General features: G+C 34.3%; 1 protein-coding gene across 1 annotated transcript in view; it reads right to left on the reverse strand.

Moving 5' to 3' along the window:
* CSMD3 (CUB and Sushi multiple domains 3) overlaps positions 1–24,277 on the reverse strand; it is a 600,957-nt gene that overhangs the window by 333,476 nt on the left and 243,204 nt on the right. The window contains exon 7 of the mRNA XM_014965576.1: positions 9,285–9,593. Within this exon, the coding sequence (XP_014821062.1) occupies positions 9,285–9,593 (309 nt within the window). The remainder of the gene's footprint in view (positions 1–9,284; positions 9,594–24,277) is intronic.

Consider the following 24,277-nt stretch of genomic DNA (forward strand, 5'->3'; position numbering starts at 1 on the left):
ATACTGCATTATTAAATTAAGCATACCAATGACTAGTTTTTTGGTTTTAACCACAGAAAATTGGATAAAAAAAAAAAAGAAAAAAAAAAAAAGAAAAACAGTCTACTGCTCTGCTCTTGGTTCTGCAGCTGGTCCTCTTTTGAGCTTGAAAATGGTTATTTGCAAAGTATGACATGGAAGGGAGTTGACTCCCATCTCACCCCTAAGCCCACTGCTGAACCGTTTCTGTAAGAACCCTTATTTTGGGTTGACTTTGTTATAAAGGCAGTTAATCCAGGCAAATCATGTGGCCTCCACATATTTTTGAAACAAAACTACTAACCAAAAGAGAGTAAACCAAAAACTTAACAAATATCAAAAGGTAAGAGACAAAGAAGCAAAAAGCGCACAAGAATTTTTGTCTTTCACTCTGTCAGCAATCAACAAACCCTACATAAAAAAAAGACCTTCTATAGAAATTAACTATATGTTAATTTTTGGTACATTATACTCTAGTGACTTTATAGATAAGATATATATAAAAACTATCTAGAAGAAGATGTGTGTGTTGGCTATAAGCAAATATTGCTGATGAAGACAGAAGAGAAAAAGGACCTAGGTCTAAGAGAAGCTAACCCAAGAACATCGTACACCACCAAAGAACTTTTCAGCACCTGTTAACTTATACAAAATCAACGAATAGTCAAAGAAACCCTTGCATGAGGCATAAATACCAAAGTACCAAAATAGTATTGGTGTTCTTAAATAAAAGTAATCACTACTACACACAATAGCAGAACAAGGTTCAGGAAAAAATAGCATGCTACTAAGAAAGACAATTTATTGGATAGATATAGGCTGTGATGATAAATATTTTTACACTTCTAATGATAGACACCGTATCTTCCTCTAAATATACAGAGGTTTTTATCTCAAGAGGCAAAATCTAAATTTCCTTATGTATCATCATAATGGAACCTACAAACATTGCTAATGGTTCTGGGAAATATGTCATTTGCAGGAGCATAATGTATCTGTTGCCACAAAATACTGTATTTTTAAATTTATTTTTAATCCTTAATACCAGAAGCTCACCATGCCTCAAATTAATTGACGTCCATAAGTAATTCTATCCACAGTGGAAGTCATGGACCCAAGAACTGAACCTTCCCACAGTACAGTTATACTGGAATAACAGTAACGCTCTTTCATCTTTGTGTGAGATTTCTAAGCTGCAATTTCTACATAAATATGAATGTAGGAGTATAGCTGTAAGTTTCTTTTGAATTCTCTGAGTGTCAGTGTAAAATAACTCCTCATGAATCAGCAGGTAGGCCTAGCTATTCTTCCAACACCCGGGTAAAATGAGACTGGGCTTGAATATGTGATCTCAGGTGCTAGGATGGGTTTAAATACTCATAGTAGGGAGATGTTTGTCGCCTGTTTTCAGAAATCATCATAAGAGCACATTAAAGAACTAAGACTGGTTTGGGTTTTTTGTTTGTTTTTACTCATCCTCAAACACTTGAATGGTATATAAGTAGTTTATGTACACAAGAAACAGAGTTCACAAGCTCTAAGGCTGAGTTGAGAATAGTTACAGTGTCTTTGTGAACACATTATTTAAAACAATGAGAGATTTATATAACTATTTGCATCACTTTGCCAAGGCTATTAAATACTAATAGAAGAGCAAGCAACTCAAGATCTCTGAAGCACATCTTTACACTACAAGAGAAGAATTTTACTTTTCACTGAGTTTTGTATGTTGATTTATTGAACATTAGTCTCTGAATACACAGTGGAGGAGTAGTTACAGAAATGTATTTGGTCCAAACATGCCATCACTAAACCATGTGTCAGGCTACATATGCATGTACGTACATGGTAACAATCCCACCATAACCAAAAAATCCTATACTCAAACCACAAAAAATGCATTATTTAATACTTAGTAAAATAAGCATTATGTCACACATGCCAATATGGAAACAAGCGAGCAAAATGGTAACTGTTCAAAAACAGCTTTGGCATCCTGACAGCTACATGAGATCTGAATTTCAAGATGGAAAATTTGCTTCTATAATATGAAAACATGGGGGTATATAGCCATGTAAATGATATCTATTTAAAATACTGACAACCCACAAATGCATGTCTTTGTTCTAGCTATGCAACAGCATTTACGTAAATAGATTGTCTAGCTTGTCTTTTCTATATTCTTTAAACTTTTAAACCAAGTATAGAGTACTTTTAAAGTGCTGATGACTAAACACCAGCATTCTACACTAAACAGGCACTCAGGTTGCATTACTACAAGTAACTATACAGAGTATTTACCATGGAAAGTTAGGCCTTTTCTGCCCTTACAGACTTCTTTCCTTGAGTGTAGCTCAGAGCAGTTCAAACACTGAAACAGCCCCACCCTTCTCCTGAACTGTTCTTACATGATATTCACTCCTACTCAGCTAATGGAGGTGAAGAACAATATCGTAATATCAAAGCCATTATTTCAAGATTGCACATACAAACCTCCTTAAATGACATCTGCAGAAATATAATATTATGTGAAAAAGCAGTAGATTGCTTATTTGACTGTACCTAAATATTTATATTGCATATACATAAACGCCCATATACCATGTTTTAGAAAATATGCAATGTCTTTGCAAATAATCTATTTTTGCCTCCTCACAGTCACTGTATTCCTCTGTTTCTCATCTTGGACATTTATTTAAAGTCATCTGCAAAGGATTCTGCTTGATAATGTTTGAAAAAAAAAACCTGTTGAAAAAGATTCTGGGGTGAGAGTCTTTCAGACTACTTTGTCTCAAGATTTTTTTTCCTTTTTTTCACAAGACTGAGAGAGAAAGGTTGATCTTTCCTTTGAGTTCACATTCTCAGATTTCTTCCCACCACACTACTATTATTTAGAAAATAGAAATTAATACAATTTTTGTTTTCTTTGCATCAGTTCCCAGATGTTGGGGAACACAAGCTGACATTAAAAAAACCCACACTTGTATATTAAGAATCAGAGAATCACTATGGTAGGGGTTGGAAGGGACCTTTGGAGATCATCTAGTCCAATCCCCCTGTCAAAGCTGGTTCACCCAGAGCAGGTTGCACAGGATCGCATCCAGGCGGATTTTTAATATCTCCAGAGAAGGAGACTCCATAACCTCTGTGGGCAGCCATTTCCAGTGATCTTCTGCAATAAGTATATTTCTAGGATTTATGTTATCCTAGAAATAAACTCGTTAACAATAATTCAATAAAACATTAACACAACTCATTTCCTGAAATCTGTATGAGTGATTTTGTTTTTCCATTTCTTCTTTCTAATCATGCTGGACTTGACTATTGGATGAAAATGGCTCTCCTTTCCTATGACTTTGAAGTGGGAACGTGTCAAGAAGCTTAGGTAGATATTATCAGCTTTTAGCTAACAACAATCTTTTAATTAACCAGCCATTGGTTATAGACTTCATCTACCAAACAGAACATATTGATATGACTCATTGCACATATTAATATATTTTCTAACAAATCCTTAAAAAGGTTACATCGATTAATCGTAGTACTCTAAAAAGTAGTACTCTATCACTCACTGAATCTTTCAAAAAAATCAAGAGAATTAAATTACTCTAATTCCTTTTTTTTTCAGAAGTTTTACTAGCATCTCATTACACGAGAGATTATTTTGAGTTTATGACATTATGAGATTCCTCATAACAAATCTTAAAAATCTTTAAAAAAATATTCTTGTCTCCTACCATCATAAATTATCCTGTAACATACAGCAAAAAATATGCTGGTTTAACGGGAAACACCCAGTAGCCAGTTTTTTTCTCCCTAATTCATCTATTACTAAGATACTACACAATCAGATATCAAAAAGCATAAAGTAAGGTGTGATATACAAGTGTTCTTAAAGAATGACAGGGAAAGGATAGAGAAATGAGAAAGGCTTTATAACAAAGTTAATAAAATATAGAGCTGAAAATAGAGAAGGAAAATATAATGGAGATATCAGTCAAATTAATAAGATTTAAAAAAAAATAGCAAAGTAACATCATCAAAACATGTATCTATACTTTAATCCTGAAACTGAGCAGATACGGTTAAAAAATTGCAAATGCTTGATGACATTTCTGTTCTTCAGAAGGAGAACAGAAGTTCAGAGTAGTGAAATGTGTTTGAATATAAAGTTCTCTTGAAAATAAGTAGGATGTATTTATTTTCCTAAGGAAAGCATTGAGTCACTTTTTGACCTGCTACATGATGACTTGTGTTGTCCATTAAGATTTACTGGTACTATTTCAGCTTCAGTTTGACAAGCAAGCCTTTTCCTTCAACCTGTGTAACTCTGTTTCAGATTGATTGTTTCTATATTTCATTTATGAATTATGAACTGTATCAGTGATCTTTTTACATTGTTTGCACCTTAGACTCGTTTGTGTCTATAGTAGAGAGATCTTACTTTATAAATTCCTTTGGGATGGATATTGTCTCAGAATGCATGATTACTTAATAGTATACTAAAATCAATTAAGTCTTAAAAATAATTTCAGTCTTTTCCTCTTTGTGACTTTCTTGGTGCATGTAGTTATATACCTGTCAATATTCTAAATATTATTTGCAAATATTCAGTTCATTGGAAAAAAACCCAGAGTAATTTACTTCTTCATTTTTCAATATAAGAAATTAAACCACTGTTCAATTGCCTCCACTGATCATGATTCCTGAATAAAAAGATACAGCCAAATTTTATGGCTCTTCCTTGAAAAGTGAAAAAAAGGTTGGCTACTATAAATGGTTTATGATGTGTTCTCCTTATGTGGTAGAAGCTAGTACTTATTTATTTCTGTGGTAGAAGTCCAGGTTTGTTACAATGAAGAACAAAACTCCAATGACTTGATTGGAGATACTTAATTTTCAATCCACTTCATACTCCTTCAGTAGAATTAAAGAGTCTTTAAAAATTTTTACATTAACTTTGTAAAATCCCTTAAACTCACTTTGTAGCCCTTTCAAAATCCCTAGATGTGTAATATCATGTCAGCAAAAGTGAGAATCAGACGATTGTGTTTGGCACTGATAGATCAAGGTTTCTTCTCAATTATATGAAAGAATAGAAGCCTCTGCTGTATCAACATCATCAGCTTTCACATTTGTTTTATTCTTTCTTTGCTTCTGTCTTAAGATTTATTTAGAAATCCTTGTATTCCTTGTTCTCTATTGCCACTGAAACCAGAAATAAGATTCCCATTATTCTCAGGGGTATTTAATTAGAATGCATGTGTACTTCCATATTAAAATCAACAAGAACAGAACAGAACAGAATAGAATAGAATAGAATAGTCCAACTGCCTGACCACTTCAAAGCTGACCAGAAGCTAAAGGATATTATTAAGGGCATCGTCCAAACGCCTCTACATTTGGACATGTGTTTCTTAGCACATCTTTAGACCGTAGAAGTATGCTATAAAGGTACTCATGAGAAAAACATCTAAAATATCTCTCATGATGTTTGCATATACTGAAATAAATTTCTACAGACTGAAGAAAGATGCAGTTGATATGATTTGTAAAACAATTCAATAGCACTAACAGCATTACTAAACTCTGAATTTTAAGCGTATGAAGCGCAGGTAGAAAATACCAACAATTATCCTCTACTAATGTTATGATCAAGCTGATAGTACTTAAATAAAAGGAAAATAAACAACAGGAAAAAAAATCACATTTAATTTCCTTCCTGATTTCACATCTGAAGACGACAGATCATACTAGAATCTGTGTTTGTAATATCCACATGAATTGTTACTGAATACTTGACATTTGAAGTATCTAGATTTAACTGAAAAAAGTGGTTAGGGACCTCCTTTTTCCTCCTCTACTTCTGAATAGAGGAAGAGTTATACTTTCCTGAGTTTGAGCACTTGGTTTCATTAGAACTCAGGACCCAAAAGATGCTGTGTTTCTCTTCCAGCTATCAAATCTAAATATATTTTTCATTAGCCTATGAAGCTCCATCTTGAAAGTAAACTTTTCACCCTTCATCTACTCCCTCCTTCTACCAGAAGGCTTCATCGATCCAATAACAAGAACTCTTCTCGCTCCTCTCCCTCATGTATCTATTTATATATTATATACTCCTTATTTAAGTCCTTATTTAAGTTCTCCACATACTGGCATTCACTTCCTGAAATATTTATCCTTTCATCCCGTCTTACATTTTTTTTATTAAGGTGGGATGATCAGAACAATGTAAGACCATTATAGTTCTTTTATTCATCTGATTCAGTCTGAATTCTTTTTGATGAAAGAACTCTAATAATGTACATTATTCCTCATGAGATCTCAATGTTGCCTTATAAAATGATACTTGTACTTCTCTATCTCTAATGGAAGTATTTCACCAAATGCATCTAGGGTTCCGTTTTCCTCTCTTAAATACTCAGAACACAAAGTCCTCTCCTCTCCTGTGATTTCCAACTAATAAGCTTAGAGAAGAAAAGCTTCAGCCAGCTGTTGACACAACCTACAATTGTTGAAGTCAAGACAGTAAGTATGGCAGACTAATTTAAACCCCGCAGTTTAATTTTAGATAGATAAGGACTTCTAGATCTCTATACATCTCTTTCATATATACACTTAAAAAATACCAGTTTAAGAAACAAAACAGTGTTGTTATTGTTTATTCATTCTGAAAGATCTTATTCACAGAACAATCCTTAAGCCAACGGTACAACTCTTATTCTATCTTTATCATTTTTCATCAGTGCTAATATATCCTGAAACAGCACTATTCTGATCTCACTAGCAACATTCTCAAAAAGCTTCCAGTGAAGACTAGATGTACAGTACATTTTTACCATTTTAAATATACACATACACACTATAGTAAGTTTTAGTAAGTTATATTTAATATATTAAATTTTATCTTTTCAAGTATTAATTAATTTGCATAGATCTGGAACATGATTCTTAAAATATGATCAAGAGCACAGGAAGAAATATATTTCTAAAGTAAAAACTAATTTTTAATGTCTATTAAATAGAGAAGGAATTAAAGAAGGAATTTCCATATACTTGTTAAATAGTTTTTATATATAGTTCTGTGGTAATTTAATATGCAGAGCAAGACAGACAGTTTTTATACTTTTGTTCATATTTCATTGTCAAAGAGAGGCTAAAATACTTCAATAGGAACCTACAGGGAACTCCACAGAAATACCTGTGGAATATCTTTCCATACCTGAGATGTCTTCAAGTCAATTAACAATAGTGTCACATTCACAAACATTCCTTCAAAATATATCTGTGTCTTTGTAATGAGGAGTATTTTATGGCAGACCATTAAACATTACTTAATGAAAGCCAATTTGATACGCTTTCATGGCTGTTGTAAGTATACTATTAAATACTGGTGTTTGCCAAGCAAAAATGCTAATGTTTTGCTCAGTATATGAATACCCTCCCTAATGGCATGCACATGTATACTGTTCTGCATTTATAATACAATAAAAAAATATTTAAACCACATTGTGTAAAGAATGCTAGCAAAATAAAGACTTTAAATGTGACATGAGGGAATAAACTGCACACAGAACTAGGCATTTGCTTTCTTCTCCAGTATCTACAGGACTGATTTCATCTGTGTTTGGGCTGCGGTACCTTTTAGTGCCTGTGGTACTTTAATATGTGACAAACAAGCATCATGACATTATTTTAGCAGTGCATTAGTCTCTATCTTTTTTTTTTTTTTTGTCAAATGACAAAAGTAATTCAGAAGTATGAGCCTTGCTTATGTCCTATACTAAAGGATAGGTCAGAGAAGAAAAGGACAGTGAAAAAACAGTGGAGAGGACATTGTAGTATAATGATTACAAGCAGGAGATGGAAGAAACTGTATGTATATCACAATTACTGCCAAATTTAACTGCCAAATTAATATACTCTCACATCTTTAAATGAGATTATTACAGGCCCTTAGACACTCCCTTATAACTGAAAATAAGCCTGCTTTTTTTATCTTGACGAAAACTGTTCTGAAGTCAATGCCTAGCCACACAATCAGTACAAACCAAACTCTATTAATTTATATCAGTTGATAACCATGAAAATACTTCAGATTTGTACTAAAATTAATACAAATTAAACATAAATAGCTGTTCAATTTGTTTCATATGCAAACCAAATACTATGCTTGTTTTTCAGTTATCCTACTTAAATTACATGTTTTAAAATTCTCTAGCACTGCAGCTCCGCTGTTTCAATAGGTGTTAGTAAATGAAGCTACAGTAACTATTTGATTATCTGATCCAATAGGATGACAGATTCCAATCTAAAGTATTCTTTACAAAATATCAACCACATAATGAGACTTGTACAAGTTGTTTTTGCTATAAAAGATGTTCCTCTTCCATATATTCGTGTTTATAAATTCTTCATGCATAACAGAACAACATGAAACAGTGGATTAGCACATAATAAAAATTTCTCAGCCTCTTGTTTCAGATATTGTAATTTACCTTTAACACAATAAATAAAGCTTTGTTTATACTTCAGATGTTATTCATTATTAGTATTTTAGCATGTGGATTAAATCTTCTGAATATAAGAAGATTTTAAAATCTTCATTTTCTGAATATAGAAAGATTTTTAAATCTTCATATGGGAAGATGATAAATCTTCATAAAAATCAAATCTTTAGTTTTACTACTTTAACACTTGCGAACAAATTCCTTAGTGTTCTAAATTTTGCTTCATTCATTGATATCATGTTTGATAAAATAAAAATGTACAGATGCTTTAAAAAGCCAAAATTTTGCTGAAGATTTCAGCAGAGGGGAGATGATTACAACTGCATCACCAATTAGTTTGGAATGAAGCAGCTATTTATAAATTACATTCTTATGCTGTAGGTGATTGTATCTAAATACATATGCAGAATAGATTAATTTTTAATCTCAATTCTCTAAACTTTCATCAGATCTCACACTAGGCTTGATAGTAAAATATAATGATATAAGCTATAAAGCTGCATCAAAAGAAAATTCCTTATCTTTCCCTTTTGCCTCTTTATAAATCAAATTAATTTAAATTACTATGACAATATTATCATTAATTTCATTTTTCATCTGGCTGCCCCACTAGAACTCAATTTTAAGCAGATTAAATCCCTTTCCCATTCGGTTTGATTACATTTCCTGAATGAATGCCTGATCTTTCACTTTTAATTTATACAAAATATTTTTCCTCAACTACATGGGCACAAATAAAATAATATCCAATACCTCTATGAGTAACAACTGCAAGTTCTTTAGTTCTTTCTATCTGCTCAGCATTTCTTGGTCCTCTTCTTTTGCTTTGTGAATTCGCTTGATGAAGAGAAAGCGCTTCCTCGGAAGTGGCCGACTCCAGAATTGATTTTCTTATATTCATAGCTTGGACTTGTTGCTCTTCGGAAGGTTGTCTATAGGTGGTCACTGCACTGGATACAGCAACATCAGCAGATGTGCTAACAACAGTAATAGCACCAGTAGTGGCCGCAATACGCTCCTCTAACTCACCAGTGGAGGCAGCTTTGATCAAAGTGGAAGAACCTGTGGGACACACAGTAGCACTGGATGCTAACTTTTTCTTTTGAATTGTGTTTTCCTGATCAACCTAAGAAATTAAATTTCCCTCTGTTTAACATAGTAAAGACAACTGACATGAAAAGAGGAAAGTCAATATATTTTATTTAAAAATTTGAAGTAATCAGAACATTTTTTGATGCTAGTGAACATTTTTTAATTATAGTGATATTACATGATTAGTTTTAAATGTCCTCAAAAACTTTATACTATAACTTTTGTACCAGTCAGAACGACAGCATGTAATTTCCACCCCTGCAAATGCAGTTCTGAAATCAGCATGGCTAGAGCAAAATAGATAGCTATATCATTAAAAGGGATCCCACGTGCAGAAAAGTGGTAACTGCCCTATGGAGGAGTGAAACAGCAGCATTATACAGTAACCCATGCAGGAGGCGAAGATTCTGTATCCAACTGCTAATAAGGCTGCCAAATACCTTCATACGTTTGATTCATTTCATCAAAGCTTGACAGGGCTCTAAAAGCTCGTTTAGACTTGATACAAAGCCAAGGGTAGTGGATAGTAAAATGTACACATTTAAACAATATGTCTAAGAATAATTATCTATACTTCATATTGGACAAAGGTTCTTGAAAAAGGCCATATTATTTTACTAAAAAAAAAAAAAAAACGAGTCACAAAATGTTGGATGAGTTAAAAAATTGTCCATGCACTTCTTATGAAAATATTAACACTTCTAATTTGTCTAGTTTCTAAACTTGTAACCCATTTTTAGTTTTATTAACCTTTTAGTCCTTCTCCATTCCCCAGATTTGGCTGCAAATATTTGGAGGCCAAGTGCCTCACCTGTCAGCATTCAGAATATCTAACACAGTAGCAACTCCAGCTTGACTAGAATGAATAAATGACCGGACAATGCATAATAAACTTCATAATAACAAATTAGCATAAAAAAGTTGATGTAGAATGGACTGTACTATGTTATACCAGTATCTTTGAAGCATAGATTTTCATTCCATGATTATGATTAAGAGGCTCTTGAACAGTCATTCAAACAATAATATTCCCCATTTCTCCTTTTACATCTGAGCACCTCTTACACAGACTTTGAGACTGTTCCTTGAGGTGTAGTGGCTGATGACAGGATGGAAATAAACCAGAGTTTTTGCACTGTTAGGAGAATCTTTATACTAGAAATTGGAACAACAGAAGCCCAGAGGAACTGAGCAGTATATACCACCTTTCATGCATAAGATATATCAAATCTCTTGACAGAATTATCAAATGTACGGTATAAACAAGTGGAACAGATCCTAATGTCAAAAATACTGTTTCATTAATAAAGGGAGACATTTTTGTTTACTGGAGAAATTTTAGGCTGAAAATGTTTTATTTTGCTATACTACTACCATTATGCATTATACAGACAACTAATAGGGCTGCTTTGGGTATGTATTATTTTGCTATCTTACATTTAATGTCTTAATATCTGTTCTGCAGCCCAGCACTCCTAAATCATACAGTGGTGGTTCTCCCTGCAAAACTAAGCAACCTTAAAAGCACCAGGTAAGACTCCAGGTTTATGTGTCATAGATCAAACCAAAAACTGCTTACTGTTCTATGATGACAGTGGTATAAGTAACTAAAATAGACCTAGACATGTTTTGTACTTTATTTTAGAATAAAAGAAGAAAATCATCACAACAATTAATAATATCAAAAGACTAGGCTAGTTATGATCTAGGATACAATAAATTTTGACAGACAGGCATCAAGATTAAAAGAAAATACAAGCGCATGGTCAAGAGATACTTTGGAACAGGACAATGTTGATTAAAACAAAGAAAACTTATTGTATGTTACGTAACAACTACTATTAAAGCAAAAATCTACATGGACGCATCTTTACCATGCAAGCAAATGTACAAGAACAGGCAGTCACTTGCTCCCAATATCCATATCAATCTCAAAGCAAAATAATATTCAGAATCTCAGTAAAATGGCATGCTATATCCTAGTGCTTTAAAGATGTACATCACTTTAAATGAAAACAGGTTAAAAGAAAGTTCATCTAAAAAAAAAAAAAGAAAAATATACTTACTTAAAGCTTTAAAGCTTATACATTGAAAAGTGCTGTACTACTTTGATACTGAGGCAACTTTCAAGCAAAACACCTGACTTGTTAGGTTTCCAAATCCCCTTACATTGCAAAAAAGAACTCATGCAGAAGATCAGTAAAAGGTAAACAGCATGGTGTGATTTACATAGAAGATTTTAAGACAAAATTCATCTTATCTATAAATAATGTGATATCAGCTACTGCACAGAACAGATACATTCATGTTTGCCTAAATATCATTCGTAATCTTTAAAAGCATGAACTTTGGTGTCTTAGTATTCTATGAAAACAGGTTTAGATCAATTGAAACACCTATGTGTTTCATGTATTGTAACATATACTCTACCTCAGTCATCTGCAGTCAAATCTTTTCATTTTGCTGAAGAGACTACTTGAAAAATTGTAATTTCTTATATGAAATTGCACAACCCCCCTTCTTTTCTTTTAATATTTTGGTTAAGAAAACAAGTAATTAAAAAAAAAAGACAAACTCACAATGAAAACAAGTAAAAGAAGAAGGAAAGGAAGACTGATTGTTTTGCATTTTGGATAAAGTTTACACCAACAATTTTCAGTCAGCTGAAGTCAGCTCAGAGGTAGGCCATCACTTTGAATTCACAGTCAGCAACTGAGAAAATTTGAGTCTTGGGGAACTGCCAGGCTGTACCATAGAAGGAAGCAATAAGGATGTGGAGGCAAGAAATTGTTGCTCGGGGCATGGATTCACAAAGAAAGTGGACCTGGCCAGCCCAGACTAAATCAGTCTGAGACCTACAAGATTGGACAACCATTTCTCTAAGTGAGTCCTTGTGGATGGAGAACAGACTGAAATCAGTATAACTGAGGACCTTTCATGTGTCAAATTAGGCTGCTTAGGAGGGGAAAGATTTGAAGCAGTATTTACAGATAAAAATTCATAGCTATGTAGAGGAAGGCGATCAAGCTGATGATCTACAGAGCAATTCAGTTCAGAAAACTACTCTGAATGAACACTACTTGAAAGTGTTGTAACTGCAGAAACTTTGGATAATGCAAACATATGGAAGACCCATAAGCCTTTCTATTTATACAGGAGTGGAGGTTGCTTCGGATTCCAGGATCATTTTTAGTAAAGGAAAGAGGCAAGATCCTTTGACATTTGCCTGAGACAAAGTTCCAAAAATAGATTATGAATCTGTGCTAGATGCACACATTTTGCATATGCAATATGCTACGACTATACACAGGGTTCCTGCTGTAAACATGATAGCAAAGGAAATTTACCCCAGATAAACTCATAGTGGAAGTTCTCATTTAAAGTAACCTAATGTAATAACTTTTTACAAGTAATCCCCAAAGGAATAAAATAATCTAGGGAGATAGTTAATATCTTTGTCTACTTTGCAGAAACATTCACCGGCAAAAAAAAAAAAAAAAAAAAAAGGCAGAAAATAGTGTCCAGTACAGTAAAAATGCTTTTCTTTAATTTTTCTTTTCTTCCCTTTTAGAACACTACGACTTGGGAAGGCCTTCCTTAAAATAGGTAATACATGTATCTTCCCTCTCTAATCAGTACAGATATTTAAAATGTATTCATGTAAGTGGTAAGTAATGTGCCAATACTAAACTAAAATGTAACAGTTTTTAGAAACTGTAGACCTGAAAAAAATAGCCACTGTAGTTCCTTTGTGTTGGAAAGCAGAATCAGACAAATGTGATTCCTGTTATAGATCTTAATTTGAAGCTCTACACATTTCAGAAATAAGTTGTTTTCTTAACCAAAAATAAATTAATTTCAGACAAGAAAACCTGAGTTTTATGCTCATGTTAGAATCTTGAGCTCTATGCTATGTTAACATGTTGTGTTCAATCCCAGATTAAGATGTAGATTTCAGCGGTGGCTGTTGTATCCACAACCTTCCACAAGGTAAAGCATCAATGATTAGTCAACATGCATGAACACATGATTTAAGATTGGGGTATTTTCATAAAATTAACATAGTGAACTGTCAATGTTTAGTTGCCATTCCTTCTTACAAAATACAATGTTTTAGCAGGATTCAAACAGGATTTCGAGGAAAATGAATTAATTCACTAAATTAAAAAGACAGTGGGAAATTACAAAATTCCTATGCTTTCATATATTAACCATCGACTGGACTGAAAGAAACTATTTCCCATGCAATGCCATTTTAACTACAGCTTTGACATAAAGTATGTTACTGTAACTTCTGTTATTACAAGCCAAATACTATAATTCCAAAACCTGAAAACATGTCCAGTAAAACTTGACTAAGTTAAAAGTCCACCATTAAATGACTGAAATGCAACTAAAGGAGTTGATTAATAATTAAGTATTTAGCAGAAGTTTTAAAGATTTTCTAAATTTGCTTTTATTTCAGAGAAGACTGATGAATAAACAAATGTTCTAATACTATTTATTCGTCAACTGTTTAGTAATACCGTGCTGGTTAGGAACAAAACAGATCAAAAAAGAGTGAATGTTCTGTAGTGTGAGTTGGGTTCATAAAACATTGGGATTAAAACAATTCTTATTTCAAGGATCATAGAATAACTCAGGGCAAAATAGACCTTAGGAAGTCTCCTGTTGTCACGACAACCTCAAGCAGGGTCAGCCATGAGGTTAAACCAGTTCCTCAGGGTTTCATCTGGTCAGGTCTGGAGAAAATCTCCTTGGATGGAGACTGCACAATCTCCCTGAGCAATTTTCTCAAATACATCTTCACTCACAGAAGAAAAGTTTCTCTTTATATATGGCCTGAAGATCTCATTTCAAATTTTATCAGTTGTCCCTCATCCTCACACCATGCTCCACCATGATCAGCTTGGCTCTGTCTTTTCAATAACCCCTTTGCAGTCATTTGGTAGCTGCTACTAGCTTTCTCCTCTTCTCCAGGCTGAAAAAGCATGGCTTCCTCAGCCTCTCGTCCCAGAGGAAGTGCCCTAGCCCCCAGCCATCTTGGTAGCCCTCCACTGAGTTTGCTCAAGCAAAGAACTCATCTTTCCTGTCATGTGGCCCAAAATTTGGTGCACTATCATGTGACTAGCCATGGTCACAGGAGCACTTAGTAAAGTACAATAACCCTTCCCTTTGATCTGCTTGCGACATTCCTACTGATTGAACTCAGGATGCTGTTGGGCCTCTTTGCTGCCAGGATGCATTGCTGGGTCATGCCCAGCTTGCTGTCTGACCACAATCCACGGGGCCTCTTCAGCAGAGCTCCTTGTTAACAGCCACTCTATTGCCGGGGATTCTTGATGCCCAGGTACGGGGCTTTACATTTGCCCTTGCTGAGGTTCATAAGATTCCTGTTGGCCTATTCCTCCAGCTTGTCTATGTCTCTATGGATGGCAAACTTGTTTTTGATTATATTGACTGTTGACTGACATTTTAGTGTCATCTGCAACTCCAATGAGATTGCATTCTGTCACTGATTCAAGCTCATTGATAAACAAGTTGAACAGAATTTGTGCCAGGATGGACCCCTGCAGTACTCCGCATGTTACTGGACTCGAGGTGGAGTACGGTCCGTTTATGACTATCCTCTACATTTACCTGGTTTTAACTTCAGCAGTGGAAGAGCAGATGAAAACTGGCAAATTGTTCATAAGACCAAATAAATGGGATCTAAGGCAGCTATTCTAATTCATTAGAATTAGTTTTGCTCATTAAATCCTCAGAATTAAATTGAGTTCAAAATGCAAGAGCAAATAGGGATATGCACTATCTTGTTTATTCAGGAAGAATTCAATATGCAGGACTTTATTAGTCCTTGTGACACATATGATCCAACCACAGACTTCCATTAATGCAAATGACCCTAAATGGGACTCACTGTAGGAAAGTGCTAATGAGGTCAGCTTGGGATTTTTCCTGTGCATCTTAATATCCAGAAGTAAGTTACTCTATCCTTTTGCAACTGGTAATTGAGAAAGAAGTATTGACAGTCTTAAGCAAAATTAAAATGCACATTTCATTAAAGAAGAAAGGAGGAGGTTACAATTATACATAGAATTTCAAAAAAGAGTAATCACTATATTCCATCTTCATTCTTCTTTCAGATGTTCAAGGACTTTCAGTCAAGACTGACTTAGTATCCTTATTTAAAATCTTCCCATAGTTAACTAACTTTGCCATGACCGGTGTTTCCCATTAAGAAAGGGGAGTTTTTAGATAACAAAATATCGTAATTAACTGTTCTCTTTGATGTTCTCTGTCATTACATATCTGCTGCCTGCAAGACTTTCCAATAAAGTCACAAACCTAATTAGAAGAATGCATTCTGGATCTGGTAAAGGAATTTTCTAGTTAGTGTACATATAGCAACTTATTTGACTCTTAGAATATTTTTTAGATGTCCTTTCAGTCTTATTATTTTCACAAACCTCTTTTTTATTCTTCATAAATTTCTAGAATTTTTACTTGCTCTTAAGTCCAAATTACAGTGTTGCTTCTGTTGATTAACAAGTAAATAATAGAAAAGAAAGGAATCCGAAACACAAAGGTACATTTTAGAATATAAAATCAGGGTAAATGGCTGACATAAAACACTCTTCTGACCCAAACTGATTTTCAGTTCCCCGATATTCAGGAAGGAAATAAAACTGTGGATTTAGAGAAAAACATGACTGAAAAAATCCAGTTCAAAAAAAGATTCTAGACTTCATTCCAAACAGACAATGATCCCTGGATTTATCCAAATAGCAAAGAGTCCAAGAGCTGTCTAGACAGAAGTATAATATATGTACTTTTTTTTTGTCCTTTTGTTTTCATGTTGTCCACAATTTTGGTGAATTGATTCAGAATTTAATTTTTATTGCTTTTGGGTACCAGAAGGCACTTCTTTGCATTACTGCATTCTCTAATGATTTCTTTTCACTGGCATTTTTTTTTCTGTCTCTCTTTTTTCAACCACTTTATTGTTATTTCTTTCTTCTCTTTGTGTCGATGTTTTGTATTAATTTTAAATGTAAATCAACTCTGCAGTAAGGCATAAACCAGAGCAGCCTGAAAGTAACATTTAAGCATTGACCAGAAATTTTCAGGGATGCAGGTGATAAAGACATTTGTCATCCTTCAGTACATACAAATGTGTATCTCCATGATTTTCCAGATACTTCTCTCAGTGAACTTAGGATCACCTGGAAGTTTTTTTAAGTGGATACTGAAAATATGATAAATTTATGTAACTTAATTTTATCAAACTGATAACATTTGAAAATCTGAATTTCTACCCAGATAAAATCAACCTTCTAGTTTTTGAAAATATAGAAATTCCTAACACTTTAACACATCATTTATATTGCCTTAACTAAACTCAGGACATAGACAGAGAACTACCACTTTTTTTTTGTTTTTTTGTTTTTTTTTTTTCTTTTACACATATCGATCTTAATAATAGATTTTATTCCAGTAATATATGTTTACTAAAAACAACAACACAAAAATTATGAACATAGGCACACGTATGGATACTGTTCTTTCAACTGGTTTAACTTCAGTGAGAAAATAATTTTTTAAAGGCCCATTACTTTTAAGAAAAACCAAAACCAAAACCAAATTTTAACACAAATAAATATTTATAAAAGAGAAAGTGGTGATTTGAAATAGAAAATAATTATTTTCATATGGTCATTTGTTGCATAGTTATAGTCATACTTTGCTTTCATCTCAAAAGACGAGTGCACCAATGCAAGATAAATCTGTGGAATCATAGAAATCATAATAACAGAATGAACCTTATAAATTTTTCAAGAGTCTTTCAGCAATATTGTAGGAATCTATGATACGAATGATAAAATGCTGAGAATGGAAAGTATTCACATTTATTGGCCTATTTACTAGTAGTCATCTTACAAAAGAGTACCTTTATTGTATTTTTCAACTAAAAAGCCTTGCCAATATTGTCTTATATCTTTATTTTGTTTGCAATTTGCTCTTGAGAATCACAGGGCAACAGAAAGATGTTTTTATCCTTTTTTAGGATAGGGTAACATCAAATAGACACATCTTCAAGACTGTGTACGGACTATGTAAAAAGCACTGTATATAGCAACCCTGCAACAAAAGAGCTGTTTCTTTCTGTCCCAGGAACTACTTAGGACAAAAGGAAACTGCAGGCATTTTATACATTCTGCAGTGTGAAGTATAACCCACTACGCTTAATTTGGGCCACACACCAGAACAGAACCTGCTGCTCTGCTCCTACATGAATGGGATTTTAATGACTAGATATTTGGACAGTTTTGGTAAACATCCTCTTCAAGATTCTAAGCAGAACAACCAAGAAATAACACGGGAAATGTTACAACTTTAATTTATTGCTGGTATGTGTGCTATAACTTGGCTTGAAAATCAAAATCAAAACCAAACCAAACCAAAACAAAACAAAAACCAAAAACCCCAAACAAAACCAAAAGGGTTTTAGAGCAAGTTAAAAACTATCACAAAATCTTATATGTACATTTTAAAAAATATTTTGATGTGAGCATGTATGATGGACGTGTAATCAGAGGTTTCCATAAATTTAAAACATAAAGGTTCCATTTTCTGTTTCTTGTGTTACCATTATATTGTGGTGCTCTCAATTCTTATCAACAAAATGAAAATCACACTTCCCTTTCACTGCCAAAGGGTTATTAATATTGCCTAATACCTGGTCAGTGCTATAAGCAAATAAAATAGCATGCATAAATCAAATATACAGTTCCAGATAGAGCAATACTTGCTAAAGACTACATATTGATATGACTTTGACACTCCTACTTTTTAGTTTTTCAATGAAGTTCAGATACATGGTTAAAAAAAAAAAAAAAGAATGATAAAACCAGTAATAACTCTCGTTTACTCAAAATATCAAAAAATCTTTGTATCATTACTCTCAGGTATCTAGGTCAGGTATCTAATCTTTGCTCTAAGCAGGCTAAATGCCCACATTTTCTATTCTAAATCCAGTGTTAGGCATCAAGGATCACAGAAACTTATTACTAAAGATTACTAAAGTAATTTAAGACTCCAAACATGTCTCTGATATAGTAATCTTCACTACAGATAATTTTAAGAACTAATAATTTTATATTTTTTTTAAACAGATTAGTGCTTGTGAGAAATAATATGAAGTTCTTAGAAAGACTGGTCGTTTGCTTGACAAATGACAAACTTGCAGAAAAGGTATCATGCCAGTTTAGCTTAAAATAAGGCTGCATATGTTCATTACACAGGAAGGAATACAAATCTTAATACGTAAACACATCTTTTCCATTGTTTACTCTACCATTGTCTAGCAAAATTAATGGAGAATGATACAGAATTTCTGAAGACTGTAGCCTAACAAGTGTAATTTTGCCATTACATCCTTGGCTAGTAATACAAGGCCACAGGATTTACATTGACGCCATGCAGGCTTGTCTTGGCCTGAGGTTATTTTCACTGGTTTTGATAATTTTCAGTGGTCAAGTGAATATATCCTGACCTGTTTCTATTTCAGGAATGCTGTGCTCTGAGAATACTGCATACAGTAAAGCTCTGATAAAGCTACATAGTCACCATATAGCAAGCAACAGCCCTTTTTACTTATTAAGGCTGAAGGAGACTCATGTGCATCTTTCAGGTTTTAGTAAAAAATAATGAGAAAGAAATAGCTTGTGTTATGAAAACATATGAAAAGAAACAACTGAACTCCAGGACTGAAGAGGAAGCCACCTCCGGCCCTGTCACTACCACCAGTATGACACTCTGACCAACACAGACCCTCTCATGCTACCAGTTCATTGTAATCCTCATCCCAGCGGCACAGTGAAAAGCAGGAAAATAAGACAAGAGACAAATAGTGCAGAGCAGGGAGGCAGTTCTTAACTTTTATAAGTGTATTACTATTATTGAGACTTTTATATATTAGCTAATTTAGACTACCAGACTGTAAAAAATTTAATTGGAATAACAATAAATTGTTAACCATATATAAATTACGTTTCCTTCAGCCATAACAAGATTCTGTGTCTAACATTATACTATAAAAGTGCATTACAATCCAACTAACTTTAGATATAAAGTTTTGTATAACAAAAATAAATTATGTATCTTATACCACCAAAGTACTATTCAATGGCTGTCAGGGCTCTAAGGATTCTAACGCCTAAACAGCAGTGCCCAGCCTCCCCTGGGCCTCTCCCCATCCATGCCGTGAGTCCAGGACCCCTGGCTTGAGGCCATCAGTCCCTGTCCCAGTAACACCCCCACAGTACTGGTCCTCAGTTCCCGACAGCCCTGCCTTGCCTGACCATGGGACTAATGTCCATGCCTGGCCTTGGCGTGTCCCCGGTCCCATGGAGGTGTCTGATGCCCAGGCGTGCCCCCCAGCCTGCCCTGCTCCCCAGCTGGAGGCAGTGGGACCAGCACTGGTTTGATGACCTCTGCTGCAGGCCCCCATGCAGATGCCCTGTGTCCCCAGCTCACCAGCCCCCAGGGAGCTGTTGGCCCTTGCTGCACCCTGACAGCTACTGTCTCCTAATGACTGTGAAAAATACAATGCCTATGAGCAAAGCAAAGCATTATATTTAACAAGAAGTATTATTTGTCTCTTATTCGTCGCTCAGAATAAATAAATGAAGTCAATCTCTAAACAGAGTCAATGTTAATTATAAAGTAATGAAAAGTTGAACGATCTATAAATAAAACTGTACCATCTTTTATTTTTTTGGTTTTATCTAAAAGGTCAGGACAGGCTAAAAAATAATACTTTATAAGAAAGGTCAAGTCCTAAGTGAGATGAAAACAATTCTCAGGGAAGGAAGAAGGTTCCTTCAGTACAAAAACTGATTCAAAATCCACTTAGACTTTACAGAGATAAAGCTATTCCTGCAGAACATTATGTGCTGTCAGCATCAAGTGGGCAGTAAGAGAACTTTTGAGCTATGAAGTGGGCATCCAGTGCAACACAAGGGCTTTGCCTCAGGAAAAGCTTCTCTGTGAGATGCCCCTTGTGATCCATTAGCCAATAATTTCAAGATGTCTTAAGCTAAATGCTTACACATTAAAATAAATTTCAAATGTATTCTTGAAAGAGTTACATATGTATTGCTTTAATGAGCATTTCAGGCAGTTTTGCACCACAATGCAATGATGATAGAGTTCTCTTTCAAGAGCCCAAATGGTTACTAATATCCAAAATAGCTACCTCAGTTACTGCAAGTGTCTCTCCTCAGCAGTGTATTATGTTATGCAGAGAAATGTTCACAGAGGAGAGATATCTTCTACAGGAGAAAGATATTTTGGCATGTCTAAAAATATAGCAATTTCATTTCAGAAATGGCAGCTGATTGATAGAACTTAAGGAGGACAAATTTTGAGATGACTGGTTGCTCAGCATACCTGAACGCTTCAGACTTTCAAGAATGGTTAAGGTTGGAAGGCACCTCTGGAGATTGCTTAGTCCACCCCACCTGCTAAAAGCTGGGCCAACTAAAGCAGGTTGCTCAGAATAGTGCCCAGCCCATGGCCAGCCTCTGCCTCTACAGGGAGACTCCTACAACCTTCTTGGGAAACTTGTTCCATTTTTGAATCACATTTACAGTAAAAAGGTTTACTCTGTTTAACTGAAAAAACACGTAAGTAACAGCCCATAGAATCATGGCTGAAATGTGGCAACTAGTCCAAGCTTCCTACCTCAGATATTGATTTTAATGTGTCATAAGATACTGAGGGATGCAAAAGCTGGGCCAACTAAAGCAGGTTGCTCAGAATAGTGCCCAGCCCATGGCCAGCCTCTGCCTCTACAGGGAGACTCCTACAACCTTCTTGGGAAACTTGTTCCATTTTTGAATCACATTTACAGTAAAAAGGTTTACTCTGTTTAACTGAAAAAACACGTAAGTAACAGCCCATAGAATCATGGCTGAAATGTGGCAACTAGTCCAAGCTTCCTACCTCAGATATTGATTTTAATGTGTCATAAGATACTGAGGGATGCTTTCCATATAACAGTTATTTCAAACAGTGGAAGAAGAAAAAGACTTAAAGATGTTGTGCAGAATTGTTCATGTATTTTTGTTAGTCTGGAAAACTACAAATTAAAGGCTGAAGCTGCACTGAATTTAGGATGCTACTGAATTTATTTTTTTCTTTTAAAGAGATTATGTAAGAATACTGCATATAAAGAATGAAAATCTTTCTAATTCATTCTACCAGAGTCATGATACTTTTCAAATGTAGACACCTCAAAATCAAAATAAAAATGGAATGTTCCAGCATACTGATGCTAATGCCAGGATCAGACACCTGACAGGAAGGTACTGTAGAGAACATGAGGTAGCTCCATGTGCTTTCCTCTCTGAATCCCACTGATATTACTGAGATAGGAAAAAGACAATCTAAGAAAATACATGAAACAGAAGTCAATAGACTCAATTTACAGGATTCTAAGGTTCACCACTGACACAATAAAAAATAATAGAAAGCAGGATGCACTATACAGAATTTAGATGCTCTTTGCGCCATCATAAATACCAGAATATGAATATTCTATAAACCTTCTCTTGTGCAAAAGGCACCAATTTCCAAATCCACATCAATAGCTTATGCAATAATTCATGGGTTTCTGGGGTATAGAATTTTATTGGGGATGCTGTGATCATCACTATGCTCATTTTTTTTCTGTTTGCAATTTTATTTATTTCTGTTAATTTATTTTTATGCCTTTTATATGAGTAATGTTCCATTTTTAATATCTCTGAGGAAAAATAAATTCCTGAATATAAAAAAGGACAGTTTCTCTGTGTTTTTACCTGCAGAAGATTTTATTTTTTTCTACACAGGAATGTAATAATCCTTGCAGTACATATAATTTCTTAGAATTCAAGGTCCTTGGTGGGTAACAAGTTGACATAACTATCTCTTAAATATTACTGGGATTAATACCAGAAAAAATAGAAAAGGCATCACTAAAACAAGTTTCATATCTTTTCCTGTAAAAATTAACTCACATAGTGCTATGATTTGAGAATAATTAAGTAAACTTATCTTGATGGAAACCAATTTGTATGAAACATGCCTTTCCTGGAATTACGTGAGCATTTCTGACTGCCAGGAAGTTTTGTTGGGTTGCTTTGGGGGGAAAAAAATATCCATTACAAATTTTCTCTTCTCAGAAATGTAACTATGAAAGACATCAGAAACCTTCAGAATGGGTCTTGAAAAATATTGAAATATTCATTCTTTAAATTGAAGTTCTATTTGATGCTTACAGGATATCATGTTATCTGTGTCTCTCATTAGGTTCTAGTTGTTTCTACTTAGGATTTGGCTTCTGTCAAAACTGTGAATAGTTTTACCATCATTGCTAGATATTTACTTCACTTAAGTCAAATGGCATTATGATCATCTTTGTAGAGGCAGGAGCTTCTGAAATATTTTACAGAGTTCCAAAGTAACTTCTTTCATGTCTAAGAAAAAGTTACTGCATAGCAGTGATTTAGAATTTTCAGCAAGTATTGAGTGCATTCATTTCCTCAGGAAATAAGAATTAAAAATCATTTTCAAAAAACACCAAAACACACCACGCTAAATCTAACACATGATGATTACAAAGATGAATACAAAAAGGAGTGTTTTACCTCTGTACAAAGACCATGGGTTACTTAAATGTCAATTAACCCTCAAAAAACAACATTGTGATAGCCTCCGCAAGAGGTAAAAGGATTGATTTCTTCCATGTTGGTTAATATTCATAAATTCCCATTAGGGTCACTGGGAAGCGGAATGATTCTTAGCTTAACTACTACAGACTGGTTTACTCTTATTGTCAAAACAGCATGCACAAATGGCTTCAAAAAACAGCAGCAGGTTAATTTCTTAAAACTGAAATTTCCTTCAAGACGATAATTGTAATTTTTTTGATCATTACTTCATTTAACAGATACAGATTTTAGAACTTTTCAGGGGAATATTATTATTTAAACACGTGGCTTTTATATCTCTTTCATGAAAAGACAAACTACCTAACACCAGCCTGTACAGAAATGAACAGAATTCCTTTCTTCTTATAGCTTTAGTTATCAACCTACATACACGATTTGCCTATATGTTACACTTATACACTACACATATATATTAGGAATTAAAGGTATTGCCTTTAATCCCAAATTTACTACGTGAGAAGACAAAGAGTGACAGGTGAAGGAGAGTAGAAAAAACAGCAGTATTTTATACTTTCAGAGAGTCAATATGCCTGTTCCCTTTTATACTTGTGTCAGCTTTATTTAATTTGAATATATGACCTTCAATTCAGGGATTCTCTTCACAAGTATTTGTACATGTCCTAGTGCACCAAGGCAGTACTATAAACTAAATAAGCATCACCTAAGCAATTCTGCCAGCTTTGTGAAAAGTGGAAGGGTTAGCGTTACCTACTTTTCAAAAGACCCAGTTCCCTACTCCTGCTACTACTTTTGGGTGACTTTGGGCAAGTTACTTCATCAGTATGCACCTCAGCTTTGGCATCCAAAACAGACATAATGACTATTTTCACTACTATCCCTGCGATTCATGACTTTCTAATCTGTGTATCTCCCCTC

This window comes from Calidris pugnax, unplaced genomic scaffold (assembly GCF_001431845.1).
Source record: "Calidris pugnax isolate Ruff unplaced genomic scaffold, ASM143184v1 scaffold41, whole genome shotgun sequence".
NCBI classification, from domain to species: Eukaryota; Metazoa; Chordata; class Aves; order Charadriiformes; family Scolopacidae; genus Calidris; species Calidris pugnax.